Genomic DNA, 23,872 nt, shown 5'->3' with positions numbered 1-23,872 from the left:
CGGTTGATTGTAGCTCACATAATTCAATGCACCATCCAAATTGAATACATTTCCTCATTTTGAAACTGCACAAAATATCTTTCATCGTCATTCATGAGGACAAAACTCACAAATAGGTACCGAAAACAAGCAGGATAAAGATTTTAAATAAAAGAATCCTGTTAATAGGCACTTTTTGTATTTATCTAGGACTCTTCCACACAAAGGTATGAAAGATAGGTGTAATTAGTCTTGATTTATTCACTTATTATTTAATGAAAAACTTTTTATTAAGGATTACCTACTTGTGGAATTATCTTTGCCGTAGAATAAGTCCATCTCCCAATTTATATTTTATCTAGTTATCAGAAAAATATATTTAAAAAATAAAAAGAAATCAGTCGTTGCTATTGCGTAGATAGGTACCTAATATTCATTTGCCAAAGAGTCTTACATACAAAAACATTTAACTAGTAAATTAAATTTCCTCTATAACAAGAAGAGTTTGTTTTTATAATAATGATGATTTGGATTTAAGGCTCTGAATGGAAAACAAATATGTAGATATAAATAAAAATCTAGAAAGTAGCTCTATCGATTTATTTTTATTTTTGTTTTACTAATATTATTTATTAATTATTATTATTATGTACATATGTAACATGTAACTATGTAGGTACTACATTTAAATTAAGCTAAATACTTCGTTATCAAATGTAAAGTTCTGTTTTTAAAATAAATATATTTTATACTAGCTTCCGCCCACGACTTTGTACGTGCATCCCCGTTTTTCCCCGTTCCCGCAAGAATTTCGGGAAATCCTTTCTTAGCGGATGCCTACGTCCTAACATCTACCTTCTTGCCAAATTTCAGCCCGATACGGCCAGTGGTTTGGGCTGTGCCTTGATAGATATATATGTCACGGCTAAAGGTAGGTGAGAACATAAACTTAAGATTAGCCGGCTAAACTTAGGTTTATTTTCGACGAGGTGTTAATGTTAGTTTGTTCTATCTTTAGCCGGCTAAACTTAAGTGTAACCGCAGGCCCGTGGCTAAAAATGTCGGGGTGGGTAGATTTGGTTAGCGCCGGGCCGGTGGAGGGCTTGAGGGGCCCGCACAGTGCCAGAAAACACTCGCCCTGTTCCTTACATGTATTATAGTAACCAAATCTACCCACCCCGACTCAGGGCAGAAAGCTGGTGGCTAGGTTAGGTTAGGTTAGAACTCTTAAGACCCGCACGAGCCGAGCGAGCGCAGCGAGCGTGCTGCGGCAGCAGCCGGCGAAGTGCCAGAAAACACTCTCCCTGTTCCTTACATGTATTATAGTAACCAAATCTACCCACCCCGACATTTTTAGCCACGGGCCTGCGGTTACACTTAAGTTTAGCCGGCTAAAGATAGAACAAACTAACATTAACACCTCGTCGAAAATAAACCTAAGTTTAGCCGGCTAATCTTAAGTTTATGTTCTCACCTACCTTTAGCCGTAACATATATATTATCAGTCACCTTTGAGTTTTATATATATCTACATAGATGTGCCGTCGCGCTAGATGAGAGCGAAACCGCAGTAGGAAAGCTATAGTCAGTATAATACTTCTCTAAATATAATATGATTGCTTCTGAGAGACGTGTCCCTTACTGTCAGGACATTTGTATTTTCCCCCTTTCGCCCATGAGTCAGGCGGGAACTCCTATGATGATATTAAGCGAAGATATTATTATTTATAATTTCTTATTTCTACCATAGCCTTTTACACACTTCTTCGACTGGTTGTTTATCATCTTAAGAAATAGTCAATAATATTATTTATTCAAATTTAATAACAACATACGTCATGTTCTTATTAATGTGATCACTAAATAAGTCTATGAATCAAAATATGTTCTTCATAAGACCACCAAAAAGTGTTTACAAACACCAAATATTTAATTACAAGATGGCTGCAAAATGTAATCTCAACGTAATAAAATATCCATGACACAATGCGTATACCGATCTTAAACCGCGCAATTCTCGATTCCAAAGTCCTTCCTATATGAATTAAAAGAAACAGTGTTTCGCTGGAGTCGCTTGCTAATGCAAAGTAGGTAGTATTCGACATTCACCTATAGTGATACTCGGAGCTCGTCATTACGCAGAGCCGATGGTCAACCGGTTTGTGATCGCATCAGAAAAACAGCTAGCCCGTACCATGAGACACGAACGAGTGAACGTTACTAAATGATAATAAACATTCTCTGGCTTATATAAATTGATTCTAAAATAGGTTACCATTTAAGCCATTTGCGTACATATTATTGACGGATTAGGGTATGAAATTACATGCCTAATGGGGTTCGAACTTTTACCGTTGGAAGACAGTAAAAAGTCTTGCTTTTCAGTCCTACAACAAATAACAATGAGCGTATATTTTATCACATTTTAGTCTATATCAATGTCATTATTAGCTTTGATATTTCTTTAGATTATTCCAAGGAAACTCACAGAATCATCAGCATCAATGTGGTCACTGGTCTACCATAAACATGGTTATAAGATCTGCATCTTGTAACTGTAAATAGCATTTAATTTTCCCGCATATTTAGTGAGTTATCCTTCCCTTTAGGCCTCAAGGGCGGCCTCTCCGTGACTGAATGTTGCGAGCTGATGGCTACACACCATCTGATGACCCGGCGCTCGTTACCTCTCCTATCTGATTAAAAATCTTACATGTGTATAATATAAGCCTCGACTTTTACTCACATTAAAATGAGAGATTAGGTACCTGGCTTGTTTTGCGTACCTATATTTTATTTTACTTAAAAGTTTAGTCGCTAATCAGAGAATCTAATATACCTACTTTTTATTAATTAATTTCACGTGTCCTTGTTTTTTAACATCGAGGTTTTACAACAACGGTAGCAGTAATAAGTCATTAAACGCACCATTCGGTTGATTGATAACAAATATGCATAATTAAATGATGTTATAAACGTGAAATCGTTTAGTTTCATGGTAACGGGTGGCCGACATGCGTGATCAGAACGCGCCACAAATTCGGTGTCAAAAATTTATATAACGCAGCGAATTTTACCAAGCGCGTCAATTTGCTCGTATTAACTGCATAACCTGATACTGTGTGAATTGAAATTACTTAATATGTAATATAAAATATTTAATACGCAATTACTGACATCATAGCCGTGAAGCGATCTTTCAATATAGGCTTCAATCATTAGCATGACGAGAAGCTACCGTATCTTTCAATAGACTATTCCAATATGCGACTTTATTGCGCTCAGAATAAGAAACGCTTTACAAGAGATCGTGAACCTAATCTTTATCGACCTTAAGAAGGCTTTGATTTTTAATGAAGGTGCTAAATTTGAGCTCTGGGCATATTCTTCGGAGGTTAGCCTTACTTCAGACAAAAAATTCATTTAAGTTGAAAATCTCAGTCAAAAGAAAAGGAAGTTTCGAGATGATGTTTGATTAGTTGATTCGGTTTTGAGTTTAATTTTGTTGCTAGGTGAGTACTTGCGTAGCTCGTGTGTAGACGTAGTTTGTACCGATAAGGTATTTTAATCTGTTTTGTCATTTGCAGGGATAAATTACGTCCCAATAAAATATATAAATAGGTAGGTACTTGCTATCCATACTCTGATCAAAACTATTATTTTTGACGTTACTTTGCTTAGTTCAATCACAGCAAAATAAAAAAAGAGATTTAGTTTTTACCTAATGGACGAACTTTTACTGTGTATCCAGAATACCCAAACCGCTTTAACACTACTAAGTGCGGTTTAATCTGCATCAACATGATCAGTGTGCCTTATTTATCTTTTTATTTCCTATTTATTTTTCTAAACAAAAAGTCTCATGCCTTGATAATACTAATTTGTTAAAAAATAAAAACCAAGAAAAACACAGTTAAAACTGCGTTAGGTAACTCTTACTGAAAGAAAAGAAAGAAGGTGGTTGTCTTCCATGCCAAAGATTTTAATTTCAACTACTTCATTTCTTAATTGGAAGAGTAATTTAGATATACATATTATTTGAAAAGACATTCTATATCTACTTTTACGAATCATCCGATTTCCATGCAGATGACAAAGTAAATAAAGGTTGTGAACATAAAGAATAGAAAAAATAAATACAACCATTACCTATATGTTCAAGACATGCTAAATAGGTAATATCACAATAATATTGTCATGCAGTCATCATCATCAGCCTATTTATTCCCTTGTAGGTTCAGAGCAACATGCCTCCTTAAAATGTTTGGTCACAATCCACCATACGGTCCAAATATGTTGATATCTAATATTATTGGACGACACTTTTGGACGATATAGAATATCAAATAAAGTAGAACAAAGAATACAAAACAATTGTTGTAGTCAATAATATTAAATAATAGTTAAAAATCAACGTTATTACTATGAAATACCTATAATAAAATACATCCAAAATTTGTTGCTTCGGAATTAATTTCTCTGTAATGTCCAAAACAATATAGCTTCAGGCAGATTTTTCGTTACTCCCACAAAAATTGGTAAATCCGTAGGCGTAGTCGTTATGTACACAAATAATTCCTTACCGATACTCGAAAATTAATAATTTTCACGTTTTAAACGTAACTAATTCATACTTTTTTAAAAGAATAAAATATTCACGTAAATGATAAATCGAACTTTTTGAAGATGAAGACTGAGCTTGATGTAATATTACGTGCTTTATAATACGAAGCTTCTGCAAAATATCTAAAATATAAATATGACTATGAACTACAAAAAATAACTCTGCAAAATTAGAATCATCGTCTAATAAAGAAATTTGTTAAATTATCTGACGTCATATTATATAAATAAGTAGTTATCTAAAATTATCCATTAATTTTATATATGTATATACCTAAGCACTACTTATTCAAATTTCACTTCCATCGAAATCGGTAGAGAGCCAAATTTGCACTATAGGTACCTAAACTTTATGTAATGTCCGAAAATAGAACGAAATAACTTTTTATTTCGTAAGTAAAGTACCATTAGAAAAATATATTTACATTAAAATAATTAGATATTAATTCGTCTCCTGTATAAGATTCATAGTTATGTAGAGATGTGGTCAGCTATAAAATAAGGTCAACAGACGAAAACTTAGAAAGCCGTGGGAATAAACAGAACCCGTTGCTTTAGTTCGGCTCGGCCAGAGAAAGGTAGGTGGCGTTGGAGTCGCACGTGCTCTGAAAATATTTTTATATACATTGTACATAAAATTAAATATATATTAGGTGGAAACGTTTTCTATTGACTTATTTGCTTATTGCACGCCTCATAAGCGAAGCGTTGAGGTGGGTACTACTGTCACTTCGCGCAAAACATCTGATTTTTCAAACTTAAAATGTCTTTATGTATCATACATTGCACTTGTAAGATAATACATACACACACATATTAAGAAAAAACACTATTTTTAACGTTCATGATATTTTTGATGTCATTTTTGTTATTTAAACTAGTTAAAAAACAGTTTAAAAAAGTTCTGTCTTGGACGTCCGTGTGTCTGTATGTGCGGATCCTTTTTCTTGTTAACACGATAGTGACCGAAATACTTTACTAATCGAGTCTTTTTTTTTTCTCTTACGCTTGAGTATGCTCAGGAATAGAACCCTTTCATTTTTCAGGGTCTGATTCGATGTGGTTTAATTGTTATTAAATAAACAAAAATAATAATTAATAAATATTTATTAAAAAAAATTATGAGGCGTGCACTTTTGGATTTTCCAAATTATTTTTTATATATTTCCACTTAAACTCACAATTTAATCATGCTAAAACAATGAATGAAATATCATCGCCTAACTTCTTGAAAATGCATTATTTTATTTTAATTTATTATAGTTACGGTATTTAATATGACAGTTTATGTAAAAATCATTATCGTCAAAATATAGTTATAGCTTAAGATATAAGCTTCTACATAGACAACCTTCCTATTGTATTGGACCTTTTATTTTTACCTAGGACCTAACCTAGGTACTAGGTACCTAGGTACCCATAGACCGTACTTTGCGTGGAGAACATATTATTACGAACCGATCAAGCTATAAATATAATTCCAGTAAAGTAAATAATAAATGAATAGAAAAAGATTCTTTCACGCATAGGAACGTACATAAAACACTATTTATGCTACGTAGGCACATTCCATTTCAGATTCATCACATCTATTATATAAAACATCTATAATTTACATTTTCAATATAAGTTATTTTGAGAAAATACAGTTCAAGCTATCCAAATTCTTCATGGGATGGGATATGGAGCATCATAATAAGTCATAACTTTGAAAATTCAACTGAAAATGCAGACTGAAGGTATACGGATAGAACCACTGGAATGAAAATGAATAAATAAATAAGAGTACGTTGTAACAATGTAACATTAAAAAACGTGTTTATCTATCGCCTTTACGTGTGATTTAGCATGCGTTAATAAATGTAGGCATGGTGGCCTTTTAACTGTTTTTCTAATTGAAAAATAATGAAATAATATTTATTTGAATAATAGGATTATCACAAGTATTTGCTCGCCTGATTTTCGGATAAAAATCTCTCTTCGGCACAATTCTTCAATCGTTCTGGCATGCTCGTAGCTCGCGTCACAAACATCTATCCACCTTAACTTTAGCATCTATAATAATAAATTATTACAAAAGATTCCTACATAACATACAATATTCCTCACAAACAGTGATCTGATTTATAGCAGATAGCAGTCTAGTGCTACGTAGAGGGTGGGTAGGCGAGGGACGAAGGGCAAAGGGTCGCAGTACGGGGGCGCCGGCCACCAGCCAGTCCAAGGGTAAAAGGGATGTTCACACCGAAGCCAGTTCTTACTTTAACATTTTAGATTTATAGCACGATTCATAATGTTTTTTTAATAATTTTCTTTTCTCTGCTCGATTTATGTGCGGTTGCTAATAAAATGTGTAATTGTTTCTTTTTAGGATGTAGGTAGGTAACATATTTTGTTCCATCGGATAGTGTTTACCGAAAATTTAAATATTGTATCTAATAATAACCCAACCACACTTTAATTTCTAGTCAAAATACCTATAAGTACTGATTACTAAAATATATATTTAATTATTTACCTATAGAAATAAGTAGGTATATACCTAGGTATTGTATTGTGTTTATGAAACGCAGATGGTGTCGAGACACTGATGCAAATTTTAGATATCATTTGTTTGATATTAGATCATCTCCAAATCGTCTTCATTATGTGCAATGGAAAGTGAACATTTTTACAAACATTTTTAGGATATTGAAGTAATAATGCAAAATAAAAATAAATGCACTCAAATATATTCAAAGGCTTGAGAGTCATGCAAATTTTTAGACAAAAGTCAAAACTAAAAGCTATCTATTTATAGAATCAATTAAACAATATACATATAGGTAATATACTATATCGTATAGCTAGCGGAGTGCATGGCGCAACGGAGCGGTAACGAGTTACATAAAAATACGAGTCTCAACGCTACCGGTTGCTCCATACTCCATGGCTGGCCCGACTGGCTTCTCTTACTTTAAATACCTATTAAATAAAGAATTCGATGAGATATCTGAGTAAAACTAAAGTATCGAGTATGCAAAATATCTGCAACTAAGTAGTTTTTTAAACTTTTAAGGGACTGCATGACATATTTTATGGAAGGTACGTAGGTACGTACGGTTTATAAATACTTATGTATATCTTATTTATATAATCTTATAGTATAGGTATTAATTAAAATTTATTACGTAAAGAAAATATTAAATCATGTAGATCCATATTACCTATACAGTTTTAGTTTTTAACTTTCATATCAAAATATGTACCTACATATTAGAAATCTATTAGTTATTGATTCAAAGCTATTCGCTTGTTTATATGCTTCAAAATCATTACACTCCAAACAATATACCATTCCTCTCGAAGCGACTTCGAAGTAGAATATCGAAAAATCCTTCCTTAATAGGTATCTAATTCATAAAGGGAACGGCCGTTATCCAAATTTCATGGCTCTAGCTTTTGTAAGCTCTGTAAGTTCCCCAGTAAACATATATTTTTACATGACCTTACAATTTATAATCAAAAGAAAAAGTTTTAAACCTAAAATACAATATATGTACATTACAATACTCAAACTCAGTATTTATAAATTTTGCAACACACTCAAAAATCGCAACAGAAAAGTTCAGAAAAAAGCTGATTGAAAAGTTTCCGCAAAACCAAGCGATGAACGTAACAGACATTAATAAAATTTTACATGAAGTAAGGTAGTACTTATCGTACTCTGCCAAAAATACTGAAAAAATCGTGGGAATCCAGCCAGACCGAGCTGAATAGCCGGCCAGTTTACACTTCATTCAATTTCAGTTAGCAAAAAACCTTAGGCAATGCTTGTTAACATTGTGTATTTGTAAAGAGGTTTTACTACGTTTATTTACTTCATAGTTTTTGAAGGACTATTTTAAATGGTGGTAACGATTAAGTAGTTGGTACTAATAATATGTACCTACATGTTCAATGAACAGCTATGTTCGTAATTACTAATTACATTGATTCTTGAGCATAAAAAGTAGAGGGAATAGATGTGCAAAAGCACAACTCTTTACCGTAAGTAGATAATTTTGTAAATATAAATTATTATGACGTCATTATGTAAATAATTTTCAAATGTGACATACGAATGTAAGAACTTAGATTACAAAATAAAAGGCTAATATAGCATCAAATTTCTTAGTATTTTACTGCAGTTAGTATTAAATATACCTATGTGTTTGCTCCATGGAAAAATAAATTCAGTACCTATACTAGGCTACGACCAAGGATAACAACAATCACCCAGAAAATAAAAAAAAGTCTCATCTAAACTAGACAGGATTTTTCCCTATTTCTACTAGACTGTTATTTGTTTATTAAAAAAAATCATTATTTTAAAATGTAGGTACATCTTAATCTTAATACTATTATAAAGGCGAAAGTTTGTATGGATGTATGGATGTATGGATGTATGGATGTTTGTTACTCTTTCACGTAAAAACTACTGAACCGATTACAATGAAATTTAGCACACATATAGAGGGTAACTTGGATTAACACATAGGATAGGTTTTATCCCGGAAATCCCACGGGAACGGGAACTATGCGGGTTTTCCTTTGAAAACGCGGGCGAAGCCGCGGGCGGAAATCTAGTATTTTATAGAGGTAAATCATAGTACAGCGCGCTATCTAGGTGTTCAATAAACCTTGACTTTAGTCCAGAATAATGCTCACGGAATTTTTGAGATTCTTAGCCATAATATAACATGTTCTATGATTATTATTTATATATCATTTGTTACATTTGCAATTTTGTGGTAAAACAGAAGACTAAAATATAATCTAAGACTTCTGTTTTAGAGTATATAATATTTCTTTCACTGTTTAGTATAACAGCATAAAATATTGTATGTTAAATATGCTTATAAAATTAATTAAGATTAGTATTTTTCATTATTTCCATCCAATTAAACTTCATAAGTATCTATAGGTACTAAATTAGTTACCTATATCAGGCTCTACCTATAATTATTAAATCAGCATTATCTTCCTATTCATGTATTACTTTTTCTTCTTTTTTCTGATTCAATACTTTGAAAACGGTGGAACAAAAGCTTTTTATGGTCCTCTTAACTAGCGATACAGCCTTGATAATTTTCAACAGGGAGGGATGAAAAAATTATCTTTTTAGGAAACTTTTAAGCGAAAAGTGAAGCTTCATCCTAAATACACTAACTACAACTGTAATATGTACATTTTTTCAGTAACCAAGGCGAATTAAATAAAATTATATTGCAAAACAATTATATAAAATACGCTACGAATATGACATAACTGAAACCTTTGGTGGCACGTGGATGTGACGTCATACCGTTTCCAACTAGAAGTAATTATTATTAACTAGTTATTGTCTGAGTTATAAGAGTTCTGAATATCGTGATATGACGGATGACCTGTAGACTTTTAATATTGTGTATAATTTACTATATTAATACTTACTAGCTGTTTGCCTTGGGTTCGCCCTGGTATCATTTTTATTTTTTATCAAATTATATCTACCTTTATATATAATCAAAAGCAAACGAGACAAACTAAAAATCAATAAATTCTAATCAACTGTTCTTTTATAAGGACTGTAACTAAGGGAAGATACTTCCTTTTATAGATTTAGACATGTAGAAACAAATATAATATTTTACTGTAATAGACACCTACCTAGTACCTACTTTCGTATATTATGTTTTTAATTAAAATATATTTTCCGGGTATTTTAAATCATTCATAAAATATTGTGTTTTAATTTTATGAAATATTCGGTGGTAAAATCTGCTCTTAAGGACCACAAACAAAAATTATATACTTAGGTATGATAAATTTAAAAGTAGCTCTATACGTTTATGTGTGTTCTACTCATACGCCTTAGATACTTTATCAATTTTCATAAAGCTTGGAATAGAAATAGGCTTAAAACTTAGGGAAGTACAAAGTCTACCGAGCATTAAAATAGGGGATGGAATTTAGAACGTATTTCTAAATCATGATTACGTGTCACCTGAAGAGCACGCGAGCGAAGCCACGGGAGGAAAGCTACTAGATATAATGTTTATATTTTATATTTTTATATAAACTCGGAAACTATACTGGAGCAAATTAAAGTTACTGCTACAGGTACTTATTATAATAATTAATCTCAATAGTTGGATAGGATTGTGGATAGGATTGATGAAAGATTCACATAGCAACAGAAGTATTAACAAAGTATAAAGCAGTAAACTAACTCTTTGATTTTTGAATTACAACTACATAGTATGTATAAAGGATACAAGAGGTAGGATTTATAAGGTTTCATTCGTTTATATTAAAGTAGTGCATTACGAGTAGGTACATTATACATACATGGGTACATACTGACATGACAAATCGTTGTCTAATTTTTATATTTTACGTAACGTCGTCATCATCATCATCCTCCTATGAGGGTTCAGGCCATAATGCACTTCGGTGCAGATGTCACACGTCGTCGAAATTTTAATTCTTCGACATGCCGGTTTACTCACGATGTTTTCCTTCACCGTTTCGAACAGTAATGATATTATACACGCGATCTGATAATTGAAATATAAATTATTATTATAAAATATATATTATAACTCGCCTGATCTCGATCCTCCGACTTAATGATTTTAAATCCGAGGTCCTCACCACTGAGCCACTATGTACTTTCTACTCAACGCATGTGACATCATAGTAATGTAAGTAGGTACATAAGATATGTTTATGGCTTTGTATACTTCTTTGGTATTAAGTGTTTGATCTTACGTTTGCTATCGCCAAAAATCATTACGAGGATCATAAAGAAATCCACACACCTAGCGGCTTTTTGTGAAAACTTTTTGAGATTCAGTGCCAAAAAACATTTTTCTTCTACTTATACGTAGTAAAAACAATATCAGATTTATACCAACATATACGGACAATGTGCACATTATCAATTAGATTTAATATATTAAATACATTGTTGCTTTATCCGCTTCTTTCTAAATTTAATTTGTGTATATTATTATCATATATTATTCAAGATATTATTCATATAAAGTGGCGCCCTCTATGGACGTACTTATGATTTAACCCGTTCAACCAAGGTAAATTACTATATCACAATTATTAGGTACCTATATTGATCGTATTTGTTTATGTTTCATTAATTTAACATAGGAATACTATACATACAAAATGCCCGTGTCTACATAATCTATCGATTATGCAAATTGTGCTTAAAAACATTGATGAACATTTCACGTTGTGCCTTATCTGTATTTATTTAAAAAAAATCGCTATCGTTGGCCAGAGATCGTCATTATTATTCTTTTTACATAACTTAAACTTATAACCGGGAGAAATCCAAATCGTATGAACAGAAATAAACCGCCACACAGTACCAGCAAAACGCGGTTATCTGCAGTGTCCTCAATTCCACTCTACAGCTATGTAGCCGTACAGCAGGACAAACTGACCCTCAAAGTATTCGTAAATTGACACTCAAATGATCGTTCAAATATGAAATAATGCGTATAGTTATAAATTTACTAGCGAAGCCTTGTGGTAACCTTATAATTCATGAATATTGCCGTTCGTATAAGCGAAACAGTTCATTCTAAGAACTTATTATCTCAATAGGAGTGGATCGTAAAGCGCGGCCGAGCGGGCGGTACTTACTCGCTGGCGACCGGCGCGGCGGCGGTGACACATCGCTGCGTGATTCACAAGACGGAGCGCGAACGCAGGAATCCTGACGTCAGCCAACGTCCGGCCTTTATTGGCGGCATTGCGGGAATAATATCCATGTGTATCCAATCATTTTACATGCTATAAACATGTACATACTGTTCATACTGATCCAATCCTATACTAATTCAAATCTAATCTATACATAGTTATAATAAATCTGTAGAAGGGTCAATTCTGTACATTAAAAATATTGAAAAAATAAATAGCAGGGGGTGTTACTGGATCGATATCAAACCCAAATATGCGATTAAAAAAAAATTTGTCTGTCTGTCTGTCTGTCTGTATGTAAAGACATCACGTGAAAACTAACGGTTCGATTTCGATGAAACTTGGTATAATTATACCTTATTATCCTGGGCGTAAAATAGGATACTTTTTATCCTGGAAAAATACGTAGAAAAAAAATTATCTTAATTTTTCAGTTTTATCCATAGACGTTGTTCTGTAGAACCGCGAACACACGTTGCGTATTATTATAGATATTAATAAGATGTCATTGTCAGAGTTAATGGAGAAATAAACCATCCACGCGAAGACCGACATCCGCGCGGACGGAGTCGCGGGCGGAAGCTAGTAATATAATATTCTAGAATCTATCGTTTCTAGATAAGTCAAAGGGTTTTTCAAAAACTTCACAGAATAGAATAGTGTTGCGTATAAATTCATAATACAGCAAAAAACATAAGATTTTTGTAACTTCTAAAGTAACTAGGAAACTTTTAGGGCGAAAGATTATGATTTAAAATTCCCTCATTAGCGGCAAAAAAATAAGTATGTTGATAATTATTATTATTACTTGGAATTGTAACTGATGCTGGCCGATACATAGCTAGGGTTTCTCTAGGGAAATACCATACATCTTTGGCGTGGTAACCTATTAAAAACTCGAATTTCTATTACCCGAATCTTAAAACCCCGAAAACGGTTGTTAGAACTTTTAAAAGACAGATGTAATGAATGACAAATTTTTAAAATTCCTTTTTTAATTTCCTAGATGAATCAATTTCCAGATGCACCAAAACCAGATTTTTAAAAAGTATTTTTTTGTTTCCCGTATTCTCATAATCCAGATATAGTTATACCAGATTCTCAAAATACTTTTTTTTGTTTCCCATCGTACCATTTTCCAAATAAACTATTGCCAAATTTTCATAATCTTTTTATTTGGTTCCCATATAATCGTATAACAGATAAACTATTGCCAGATTTTCATAATATTTTTATTTGATTTCCATACAATCGTGATTATACCTTTACTATCGACTGAAAATAAACATTGTCAGTAAATTGTTTTACTTGTCTATTACAGACCGGTTTTAGTGTCAAAGTCGACTCAGTAGGTTAGGTTTGAACTACGACCCCCGCGCTAGAACTGACTCGCTATTGTTTTACTTACCTATTACAGAAAGGTTTAAGTATCAAATTCGACTCAGTAGGTTAGGTTAGGTTTGAACTGTGACCCCCCATGCACGAGCCGAGCGAGCGAAGCGAGCGTGCCGCGGCAGCGGCCGGCGAGTGCCAGAACCGACTCGCTATTGTTTTACTTGCCCATTACAGAACGGTTTAAGTGTCAAATTCGACTTAGTAGGTTAGGTTAGGTTTGAACTGTGACCCCCTACGCACGAGCCGAGCGAGCGAAGCGAGCGTGCCGCGGCAGCGGCCGGCGATGCCAGAACCGACTCGCTATTGTTTTACTTGCCCATTACAGAAAGGTTAAAGTGTTAAAATCTATTCAGAAGGTTAGGTTAGGTTCGTGCTGCGTCTCCCTGGAAGGATTACGTTTTGCTGGATATCGTTTATTTGAATTTCAAAAATCTGGATATTGTTTGTCTGGATATCAATTAACTGTATTTCAAAAATTTGTGTTTTAAAAATCTAGCTTTCGTGCATATGGATTACGGTCATCTGGATTTTGTGCATTTAGATTTCGTATGTCTGGAACTCATTCGTCTGGATTATAAAACGTCGTACAAATAAAGAAATGGGCAAATGAAATTCGGAGTTGCGATTATATGGCAAACAAAACTTCGAAATTTTAAAATTCGGGGTTATGAAAAAATGTCCTAACGTTTTCTGGATTATGATATTCGGAATATTAAAATTCGAGATTAAGATAGGTAACCCTTTGGCGTTTATACAATTTTACATATTAGTGTATCATAGGCATTTTCAAAGTAATTTCATAAAATGAAATCAAAATTGTATATTACTAGTGGTCCGCCCCGGCTTCGGCCGTGGTACATATTTCGCAATAAAAGGTAGCCTATGTCCTTTCTCGGGTATCAAAATATCTCCATACCAAATTTCATGCAAATTGGTTCAGTAGTTTAGGCGTGATTGAGTAACAGACAGACAGACAGAGTTACTTTCGCATTTATAATATTAATAAATAGTATGGACTAGCTGCTCCCAGCGGTTTCACCCGCATGGCTCCGCTCCTGTCGGTCTTAGCGTGATGACATATAGCCTATAGCCTTCATCGATAAATGGGCTATCCAAAACCGAAAGAATTTTTCAAATCGGACCAGTAATTCTTGAGATTAGCGCGTTCAAACAAACAAACTCTTCAGCTTTATTATGATACTTATATGATTGTTGACTGTTGTATTGGGACATAAAGGCTTCCGAAATCTTTCGAATTTATAGAAAAGTTATTTATTTAATTAGATAACGACGATCGTGAATCTGATGATGACTTAAAATTAACAATTAAGCATATTGCTTAAGTAATGGTTTATAGAAAAATACTTTCAGGGAAAAATTAAAATAAAAAACCAATGAGAAATTCTACATCCATTATATTTCAACGTCATCAGTGGTGATAATTAAAACTAATACATTTTGATCAAATTGAAAACATCACGTTCGTTTATACACAAGGGAACCATAACCAAATAATTGAATGAATACTTAATTATTATTTAAGCTTCTCTCATCAATATCTCAAATAGCATTGTAGAAAAAAATACATATTATAATAATTATTATTATATTGTTACGCGCAAAATTCAGGTCTTTGAGATATATGGACTGACGCGAGACTAAATATGGTATAATTAAAAAAAATCAGTCTAAAAGAAGGAACTTGGTCTCTCATTTGATGTCAGATTACAACTTAGAATGATCCGTCTTAACCTTAAAACTAAAAAGGAACATAAATTTAGAACTTAAAATTAAAATAATACAAAAGAAAATACGAATAGTACCGTAGTTGTGAAAAATAGAGGAAAATTATTCACAGTCCATACGAGGCTCACACCCACTTCAATCTCGAGATTCTAAGCACACCTTGACTAGTTCAGTTTGGCAACTCCCACATACAATAAGTAAAATTCTTCAAAATTCGTCAATTCACCGTAAAACTTGGCCACTTGTGACTTTGTGTTTTACACACCCATATCATTATTAAACTCCGCATTAGAAATATGCCTGTCCCACTCAAATAGCTGAGGCAAACTAGCGCAACTCAAGGATTTAACTAAACTTCATTATCCTAATACCAATGACAAACCATCTCTTCCTCTGAAAGAAATACACTAACCATATATACAAATACCTATCTTACAAAATTGATATGATAAAACTTAGATACATTGCCGTATCGAAACGAAGGAACATCAATTGATTCGCACAAATAATTTTCAAGAGTATTGTTTACATGGAAGATTGTTTCCCGCACAAATAAGATCACTTGTCGTCCTCACCGCAACCGAATTCCGATTATACACAGCCCAATGTCGATCACTTATAAAAATACAGTCTTGTTTTCAATATCACATAGGAATTGTAATCTGACGCCAAAGAAAGGGGGCAAGTGATTTGGCAGTGTTACAAAATATTACCAAAATCCTGTCATAAATATATATACGATATCCAAGATCACAATACGGTTAATACTTACGAATTATTCTTATGTTAGTAAAATACGTAAAGCAGTGACATATCATGTACACTACCGGTAACTGAAGGGACAGCGTTCAAATTATTCTTAACACTTAATTAGTCTTATAAAGTACGCGGCTCATTACTTAGGACTTTATCATCGCATTGGCAGCTATCAACAATTTGACACAGAGATAAAAATTTTGCATATCTAATTCTAGGACTATAAATTTGCAATAAGAAAAATTATTATTACAAACCATCAAGAGATTCTTACCGAGATTTTCTTTCAGCCGAGTAGAAACTAATCAAACTGTGCGTAAACGACGCTTAATAGTTAAAAATACTCGCTTATAATTTAATTAAAATGTACGCCTATTCGTATAACGATGTCTCTAAAAGGGGAATCGGTATTTTGCCTAAAACTAATTCTTAAAATATTTTTAAGAATAATATGGGATAGAATGAAAAAATTAATTGAAAACAACGCTTCTATGCTAGCCCATCAAAATGTGATTCGGTAATAAGTTTAAAAAACACACATGTAAAAATGTCAGAAGCATAGGCAGTTTGTTTTCAATTAGTTTTTATAAAGATGTTGGCCCGCGCGTATCGTAGCTGTAGTTTTATTACGTTTTTAAATTTTCAGCCGGCAATATACAAAATCGTCACCGCACAGTACACAATGGAGTTGTAATGATACAAATATAATTAGGGAGTGATGTTATTAGCAGCCTCAGTCTTGTCATTCGTGTGATGTGAGCCAACACTACGACGCACAACGATCCCAATCAATCTCGCTTCTGTAACACACGATTGAGATGTTAGTTATAGTAATAAATTAAAATTTCTATACACATACAATGAATATTATCATTATAAAAATGACAATATAAGTAAGCCTAGTCACATATTTGCATAAATATTTATATAAGTAACATTGCTCTTAAAAATTGTTAGGAAATATACGGATATTTTTATAATAAGGCAATCCTTTTTATAACAATAAATTCTTGAAATTACTTGTTTGTAAACAAAGTACTATAATGAACAACCGAATTTCTGAAAACTATGATCTATTTGCATTATTTGCGTTTTATTTTGGCTTTTATTTTAGAAAAAGTTATATAAATAATATATTAATTATTGTTCTGTCATTTAAATTATTATCAGATCTAAACATCCACTGTCATTCTACTTCTCTTCTCTACAGAAACAAATTTCCTAAATCGACGATTAGGTTTATTTAAGTAAGGGCCGATTTTTCAATGCTTGGATAACTTATTCGTCGAATAATGTATCTACCATTTTAAAAACGTATTCTAATGCTCGTATTAGACAGTTTACGTGACATTTTAATATTATCGTGTAATACTTTATTGGACGGATAAGTTTTATCCAAGCATTAAAAAATCGGCCCTAAAACTTACAAGTATTTTACGCCTCCGTCGCCTGCTCTATGGGGTCTGGGCGCTCCTCCGCCGCGAGGGTTTTCACTTTGATCTCCACATCTTCCACCTTACTGTCTCCTTGTCCCTTCTCCGAATCATTCGCGTCACCGTTGGAACCGTTCACCGCTTTACCATTTTCCGCTGATAATCTAACACTAATTTCAGCTTCTTTATTTTCTACTCCATTCTGATTAACTGCTTCTGGTTTGCCGTTTTTTGCATCCCCGTTCAGTTGTTTTTCTTCAGCCGATTCAGTTTTGTTTTCGACGCTCGTTTCCTTCGATTCCGTTTTCTTGTCCGTATTATTCGTTTCCGATACTTTTTCATTCTCACAGGTGGTAACTTCATTCGTTTTTGTCGTATCTACAGAGTTTTCAGCGCTTTCTTTATTATTTTCTACTTCTAATTGTTTCGTTTCCGATTTGTCCTCCTCTTTAGCTTCGTCTTGCTTTGTTTCCATAGGGCTGTCTAATTTTTCCGCATCAGAATTTGTTTCTTGCGAACTAGTCTCGGTTGTGGCATCACTTATAGGTGTACTTGGCATTTCCTTTAGTTCTGCTTTTGTTTCACACTTACTATTCACATATGGCACAGCTTTGGTTTCCTCGCCATTTGTAGCCTCGGACGGTTTAACATCTTCAGTTGTTTTTGATTCAGTTACCGCTTCTGCATCCAGTAACTTATCAACATCCTTTGAAACTTCATTTTCAACCTCCATCGGATCTTCTGCAATAGTATTTAATAAAGGTTTGACATTAATGTTATCCAGATTAGTTACATCCTGCACTTTGGACAATATTTCATCGCATTCCTTTTCTAATTCGTCTCCAACATTTTGTAGATCTTCCAAATCAGTGGCCATTGCGGGTTCTTCAACAACTGGTTCTAAGTCATCTATTATTTCGGCAACTTCAGACAGGTCTTCCTTATCATTTGTTATTTCCTCTATTTCTGTGATAACAGTAGGCGGAGTTTCTTCGGCAACAGGTCCACTGTCTTTTTTTACTTCAGATTGATCCTTTGGCACATCAGCTGTCTCCATTGGCACTTTTTCCTCTTTTAGATCTTTAGTTTCAACTTTCTCTTTGTCCACCTCATCTACATTTGCCTTTACAGATTCATTATTACCATTAACATTTTCTGTTTCCATTTTATCAGCATCTTTATTTTCTTCAGGTTTATCGGCATTAGCTTCTGTTACGATTGGTTCGATGTCACACACTGGGGCATCAAGATCTTTTGAATCTGTAACTTCTTCGATTGTGGTTTCAATGGTGGGTTCTTCAGTCTTTTTGCTTTTAGCATCTTCAATAGGTGCATCATCTACTTCCATTTTTTCTGCCTCTTTATCAACCTTTTCTTCTTTCGTTTCCGACGTCTCAGGAATGTCAGTTTTAGGTACTTTTGCGGGTTGTTCATCCTGAAAAATATAAAATATCTATATAATCCATACTAATATTATAAATGCGAAAGTAACTCTGTCTGTCTGTCTGTTACTCAATCACGCCTAAACTACTGAACCAATTTGCATGAAATTTGGTATGGTGATATTTTGATACCCGAGAAAGGACATAGGCTACTTTTTATTGCGAAATATGTACCACGGGCGAAGCCGGGGCGGACCGCTAGTATAAAATAAATACTAAAATACTTTATTGGTAAAAATTGAACGCAATAAAAATATGGCAATTTATTTTAGACAAGGAAATCAATTAAAGTAGTTTTTTTATTAATAGTACAATTTTTCAATTAATTATATACACAATTGTCTGGTTTTAGATAAGCGCGAGAAACCGTTAGTATTTTTCTGTGATTTTTTAGAAATTATAAGCTCAGTATTTTCTTGTATTTGCGTTTACACGAATAATACTCGCATGTATACTAATATTATAGCTGAAGAGTTTGTTTCTTTGAACGCGCTAATCTCAGAAACTACAAGTCCGATTTGAAAAATTCTTTCGGACTATCGGCTATATAGTCCAGTCTGTGGGGAAATGTAAAAGCCTCTGCTCTACAAAAGGTGGCGTAGAAAATGTTTTGAAACAATATTGTTTAGGTATGAAAGGTTAATAAAAATCCAAGTTTTCGACCTTGACGGACCCAGGCGCTAGCCGCCATCTTGAATTAAAGGTGCTAAAATTAGGTATATTTTAAATAACTTCTCAATTGTTTACTAAATCACAAAAGTGTCTATGAGGGGTTCAAAGAAGACAAAATTACCTACATTTTTATCATACATGATTATTCTGTAAGTCTTAAAGGTAAAAAGTTACAAGCGACGGAAATAATAATATTTACAGAAATCATATAATTTTAACTTTGTTTAAAAATTGTACAGCTATCATTTTTTAATTCTCTTTGATGGCCCGGGCTGGTTAATGGTGGCTTCTTCATTATCGTCGCTGAAATTTTCTGTTTCATTGTCTTTATTTTTAGTTTCCAACCATGAAATTTCGTCATCATGACCAGAAGAAATCGAAGACGCTGGAGCACGCTTTCTAGTAACTTTTTACGGAGGGGACATGGATAAGGAATCCTTAGAAGATATCCGATATGAACGATTCATAAAGTTATCAATAAAAAGTAAATTGAATCGACGAAATTTCATGGTTGGAAACTAAAAATACAGACAATGAAACAGAAAATTTCAGCGACGATAATGAAGAAGCCACCATTAACCAGCCCGGGCCATCAAAAAAAATAAAAAAAGATTGCTGCACAATTTTTAAACAAAATTAAAATTATATGATTTCTGTAAATATTATTATTTCCGTCGCTTGTAACTTTTTACCTTTAAGACTTACAGAATAATCATGTATGATAAAAATGTAGGTAATTTTGTCTTCTTTGAACCCCTCATAGACACTTTTGTGATTTAGTAAACAATTGAGAAGTTATTTAAAATATACCTAATTTTAGCACCTTTAATTCAAGATGGCGGCTAGCGCCTGGGTCCGTCAAGGTCGAAAACTTGGATTTTGATTAACCTTTCATATCTAAACAATATCGTTTCAAAACATTTTCTACGCCACCTTTTGTAGAGCATAAATACCTACAGACTGGATTAATAGGGCATAGGCTATATTATATCATTACGCTAAGACCAACAGGAGCGGAGCCACTCGGGTGAAACCGCGAAGCACAGCTAGTAATGTATAAAGCACATATGGAAATAAAGGACTTTATAATGGAGTTTAAACACAATTACGGCAACTCGATGTTTCGAACAGTTCACAGTTAACATAGTCACAGGCAGACTGATATCTTGCAGGAATACAAACAATTATTGTTGGAGGACTCTTATTCTCTACATTTGGTATTTCTTGGTTGGTATGGTTTGGTTTTGCTGATATTTTCTAGTCTTTAAGTATGTTTACTTGCCTCGCGCTCGTTTCGTGGAATAAAAGTCTTGGCAATGATTTGTTAATTCATCAAAACTTTGGTGATACTAAAATCTTATCATGAGTTTTAGTCCAAAATTTTTGCTAATAAGAAAGTGTATACTTTTATTTTGAAATTATTTCTTCGAAGAAAATTACCGAAGTAAATCAGAACCCATAATAATTTGATATTTGATAAATGGTTTAAAATCATAATGCAAATATACTATTATTCTCAGGCATTAACAGACCAGGCGGACTTCTAGTTGAGTAGCAATTATCCAATTTACATCTATTCTTTCATCGTTTTATTTTGTTGTAAAGTATGATCAAAACAAAGAAATATCAATAATATTTTGAAAAACAGTTTATTTATACATCATATATGTATTAAATACAAATTTCAACAGCACTGTATTCAATAACAAACAATAACATAAACGCAACAGATAACAATATCTACAACAAAGTATCTACAATATCTACAAGTATTAGACTGTAATATAAGGATAGGTAACAATTTATGAACCACCACCCATAATATACACAAGTGAATAAATATGGACTAAAATCAATATGAAACTATATAAACATTAAAACAAAATCTAGAAGTATTCATTGACCATTTGAAAACATATACTAGTATACTAGTATAGTACTCCAAAATTAATAATGCGCATGCAGATCTTCTAGTCCGGGATACATCGCCCATTTTTGCAAGTGATTACTATCAAGCTAATTTTTCGTGAGTAGCTTTATTTTGATGAGATGCCCAATAATTTCATGTATGAAACTCTCGATTGTGGTAGCTACCAGAGGAAACAAGGATAAAATATTTTGATTTGATGGTTCTCAAATATTAATTACTAACTGAACGTTTTTTTTTTTTGTTCAATCTCAAGATAATTATCTAAATTATTCGAAAAAATATTTGTCCTACAAAATCTATGGTTTGATCAAAGAGTCCCCCTTTCCAATGTGTATCGATAACGAAGTCATCATAAATGATTAGTAACCAGCTGATTTTTTTATTTTCACTTATTTAATACTTATATAATTCAACAGACATATTGTCCTACAAATTGCGTAATAAATATTTGAGAACCGTCAAATCAAAAAAATTTATCCTTGATACCTCTGTAAGCTACCACAATCGAGAGTTTCGTTCATGAAATTATTGGGCATCTCATCAAAATAAAGCTACTCACGAAAAATTAGCTTGATAGTAATCACTTGCAAAAATGGGCGATGTATCCCGGACTATTCGCTAATTGTCGTATTTCCAGAAACACCCGAATCATTGAATCAAAAGAGCCCTAAACAATGCACTTGCATTGAGATTTCAATGATTACATTTCTACGATTTAAATGTAAACCTGTGTTTGAAAACAATTTTAACCTTTTCATCCATCATTACACCAGCTTCACACTTTTATAGTTCGAAGTATAGAATTTTCCAAGTAAATCAATCCAACAAATACATATTCGCAATCGTGTGTCTTATACTCGCTTTTAATTTACATGGAATTATCGAAACATGTTACTTATCTCTTTTTGCACAAAACTCATAATTCTACTAAACTATGCATGAAGAAAATACATTTAACCACTCTATATACATATCGTCTTCGGACGCTCGAGGAATATGACAGTTGCCGAACAGTGACGAATATTTCTATGCGCATTATCAGTTTGGGAGTACTGTATAGATGCTACTAGTAATCAATTGATCATTTAGACACAGCATATACGACAACCATTTTTTTTTTGCCTTGGCGTCTTAATAAATGCAATACGGCAAGAGCCAAATCAACATCAACTTATTTTTCATTAGAAAAAAATCATTAATCAAGTTTATTTAGTATTGCGTCCATATATATTCACAACACACAATCTACAGCATACTAACCTCAATCAACCAATACAATAAATAGATAGTGCATGCAAAGCTGGCTACTGTGTATGATCATCGGGAAGGCACCTGTGGGTCCGTCTTGCGTTTGTTAGAGACGGTAAGTTGAGCGAACGTCTGGATTACTGGGAAGCTGGTGATTGCTTCCTCGGGTAGAGAGGCATTGCCCTCTCGGCTCACGAGGGCCACGTGGAGACCTGCTTCGCGGGCTGCTTCCGCTTCTGTGTACATTATTGGTGAGATTGTTAAACTATATGTCATGATGACTAGATGTTAGACTAGTTTGAGGTTTCTGGATGCCCGCAAGATACTATCACACATAGAGATCTAGAGAGATGCCAATCGTTTGCGCTGAGTACGAAACCGTGTCTCATTACAAATTTACGCACACTACTGCAGTAAACAAAATCAAAACAATACTTCGCGTATTGCGTGTCATCACACAAAATTAATATGAGAGCGACTATTCGTTCGCACACTAGATTGTAAGTGACGTACATATACAGCACCACTACAGCTTGTTCTTTTTTTGGGCATATTGCTGCGACACCGGCCCCGCCCCCTAACCATATCTCCCTTTAGTTTCTGCGATCTGTGCTATCCACACAAGAAACCTGTTTAACACATTCATCTACTTATTTTAGTAGTGCTAATATGAAATATCATTCAAATTGATCTTAAAATTTTAAGTTTAGTAAGTCATTTAATTAAATCGTTCCTGGTGATGCTTAAATAATATGGACATGAATGTTGTGACAAAAGTGAAATTATTCAAATGTAAAGTTTAAATAATTTGGAAAATCCAAAAGTGCACGCCTCATAATTTTTTTTAATAAATATTTATTAATTATTATTTTTGTTTATTTAATAACAATTAAACCACATCGAATCAGACCCTGAAA

General features: G+C 33.3%; 1 protein-coding gene across 1 annotated transcript in view; it reads right to left on the bottom strand.

Annotated features, from left to right (window-relative positions):
• Nucleotides 1-15,123: 15,123 nt before the first annotated feature.
• The window catches only part of LOC149900649 (uncharacterized), a 32,456-nt gene continuing 23,707 nt past the window's right edge, over nucleotides 15,124-23,872 (bottom strand). The window contains exons 20-22 of the mRNA XM_090112619.1: nucleotides 23,040-23,191; nucleotides 17,658-19,098; nucleotides 15,124-17,030 (exon numbers count right to left, since the gene is read on the bottom strand). Of these exons, the coding sequence (XP_089968745.1) occupies nucleotides 17,665-19,098; nucleotides 23,040-23,191 (1,586 nt within the window). The 3' untranslated portion in view covers nucleotides 15,124-17,030; nucleotides 17,658-17,664. The remainder of the gene's footprint in view (nucleotides 17,031-17,657; nucleotides 19,099-23,039; nucleotides 23,192-23,872) is intronic.

This window comes from Colias eurytheme, chromosome 18 (assembly GCF_061535395.1).
Source record: "Colias eurytheme isolate Ceu_HAF_F1 chromosome 18, ilColEury1 Martin Lab GWU primary, whole genome shotgun sequence".
In the NCBI taxonomy this organism is placed as follows: domain Eukaryota; kingdom Metazoa; phylum Arthropoda; class Insecta; order Lepidoptera; family Pieridae; genus Colias; species Colias eurytheme.
This window is presented reverse-complemented; position numbering and strand designations above follow the sequence as displayed.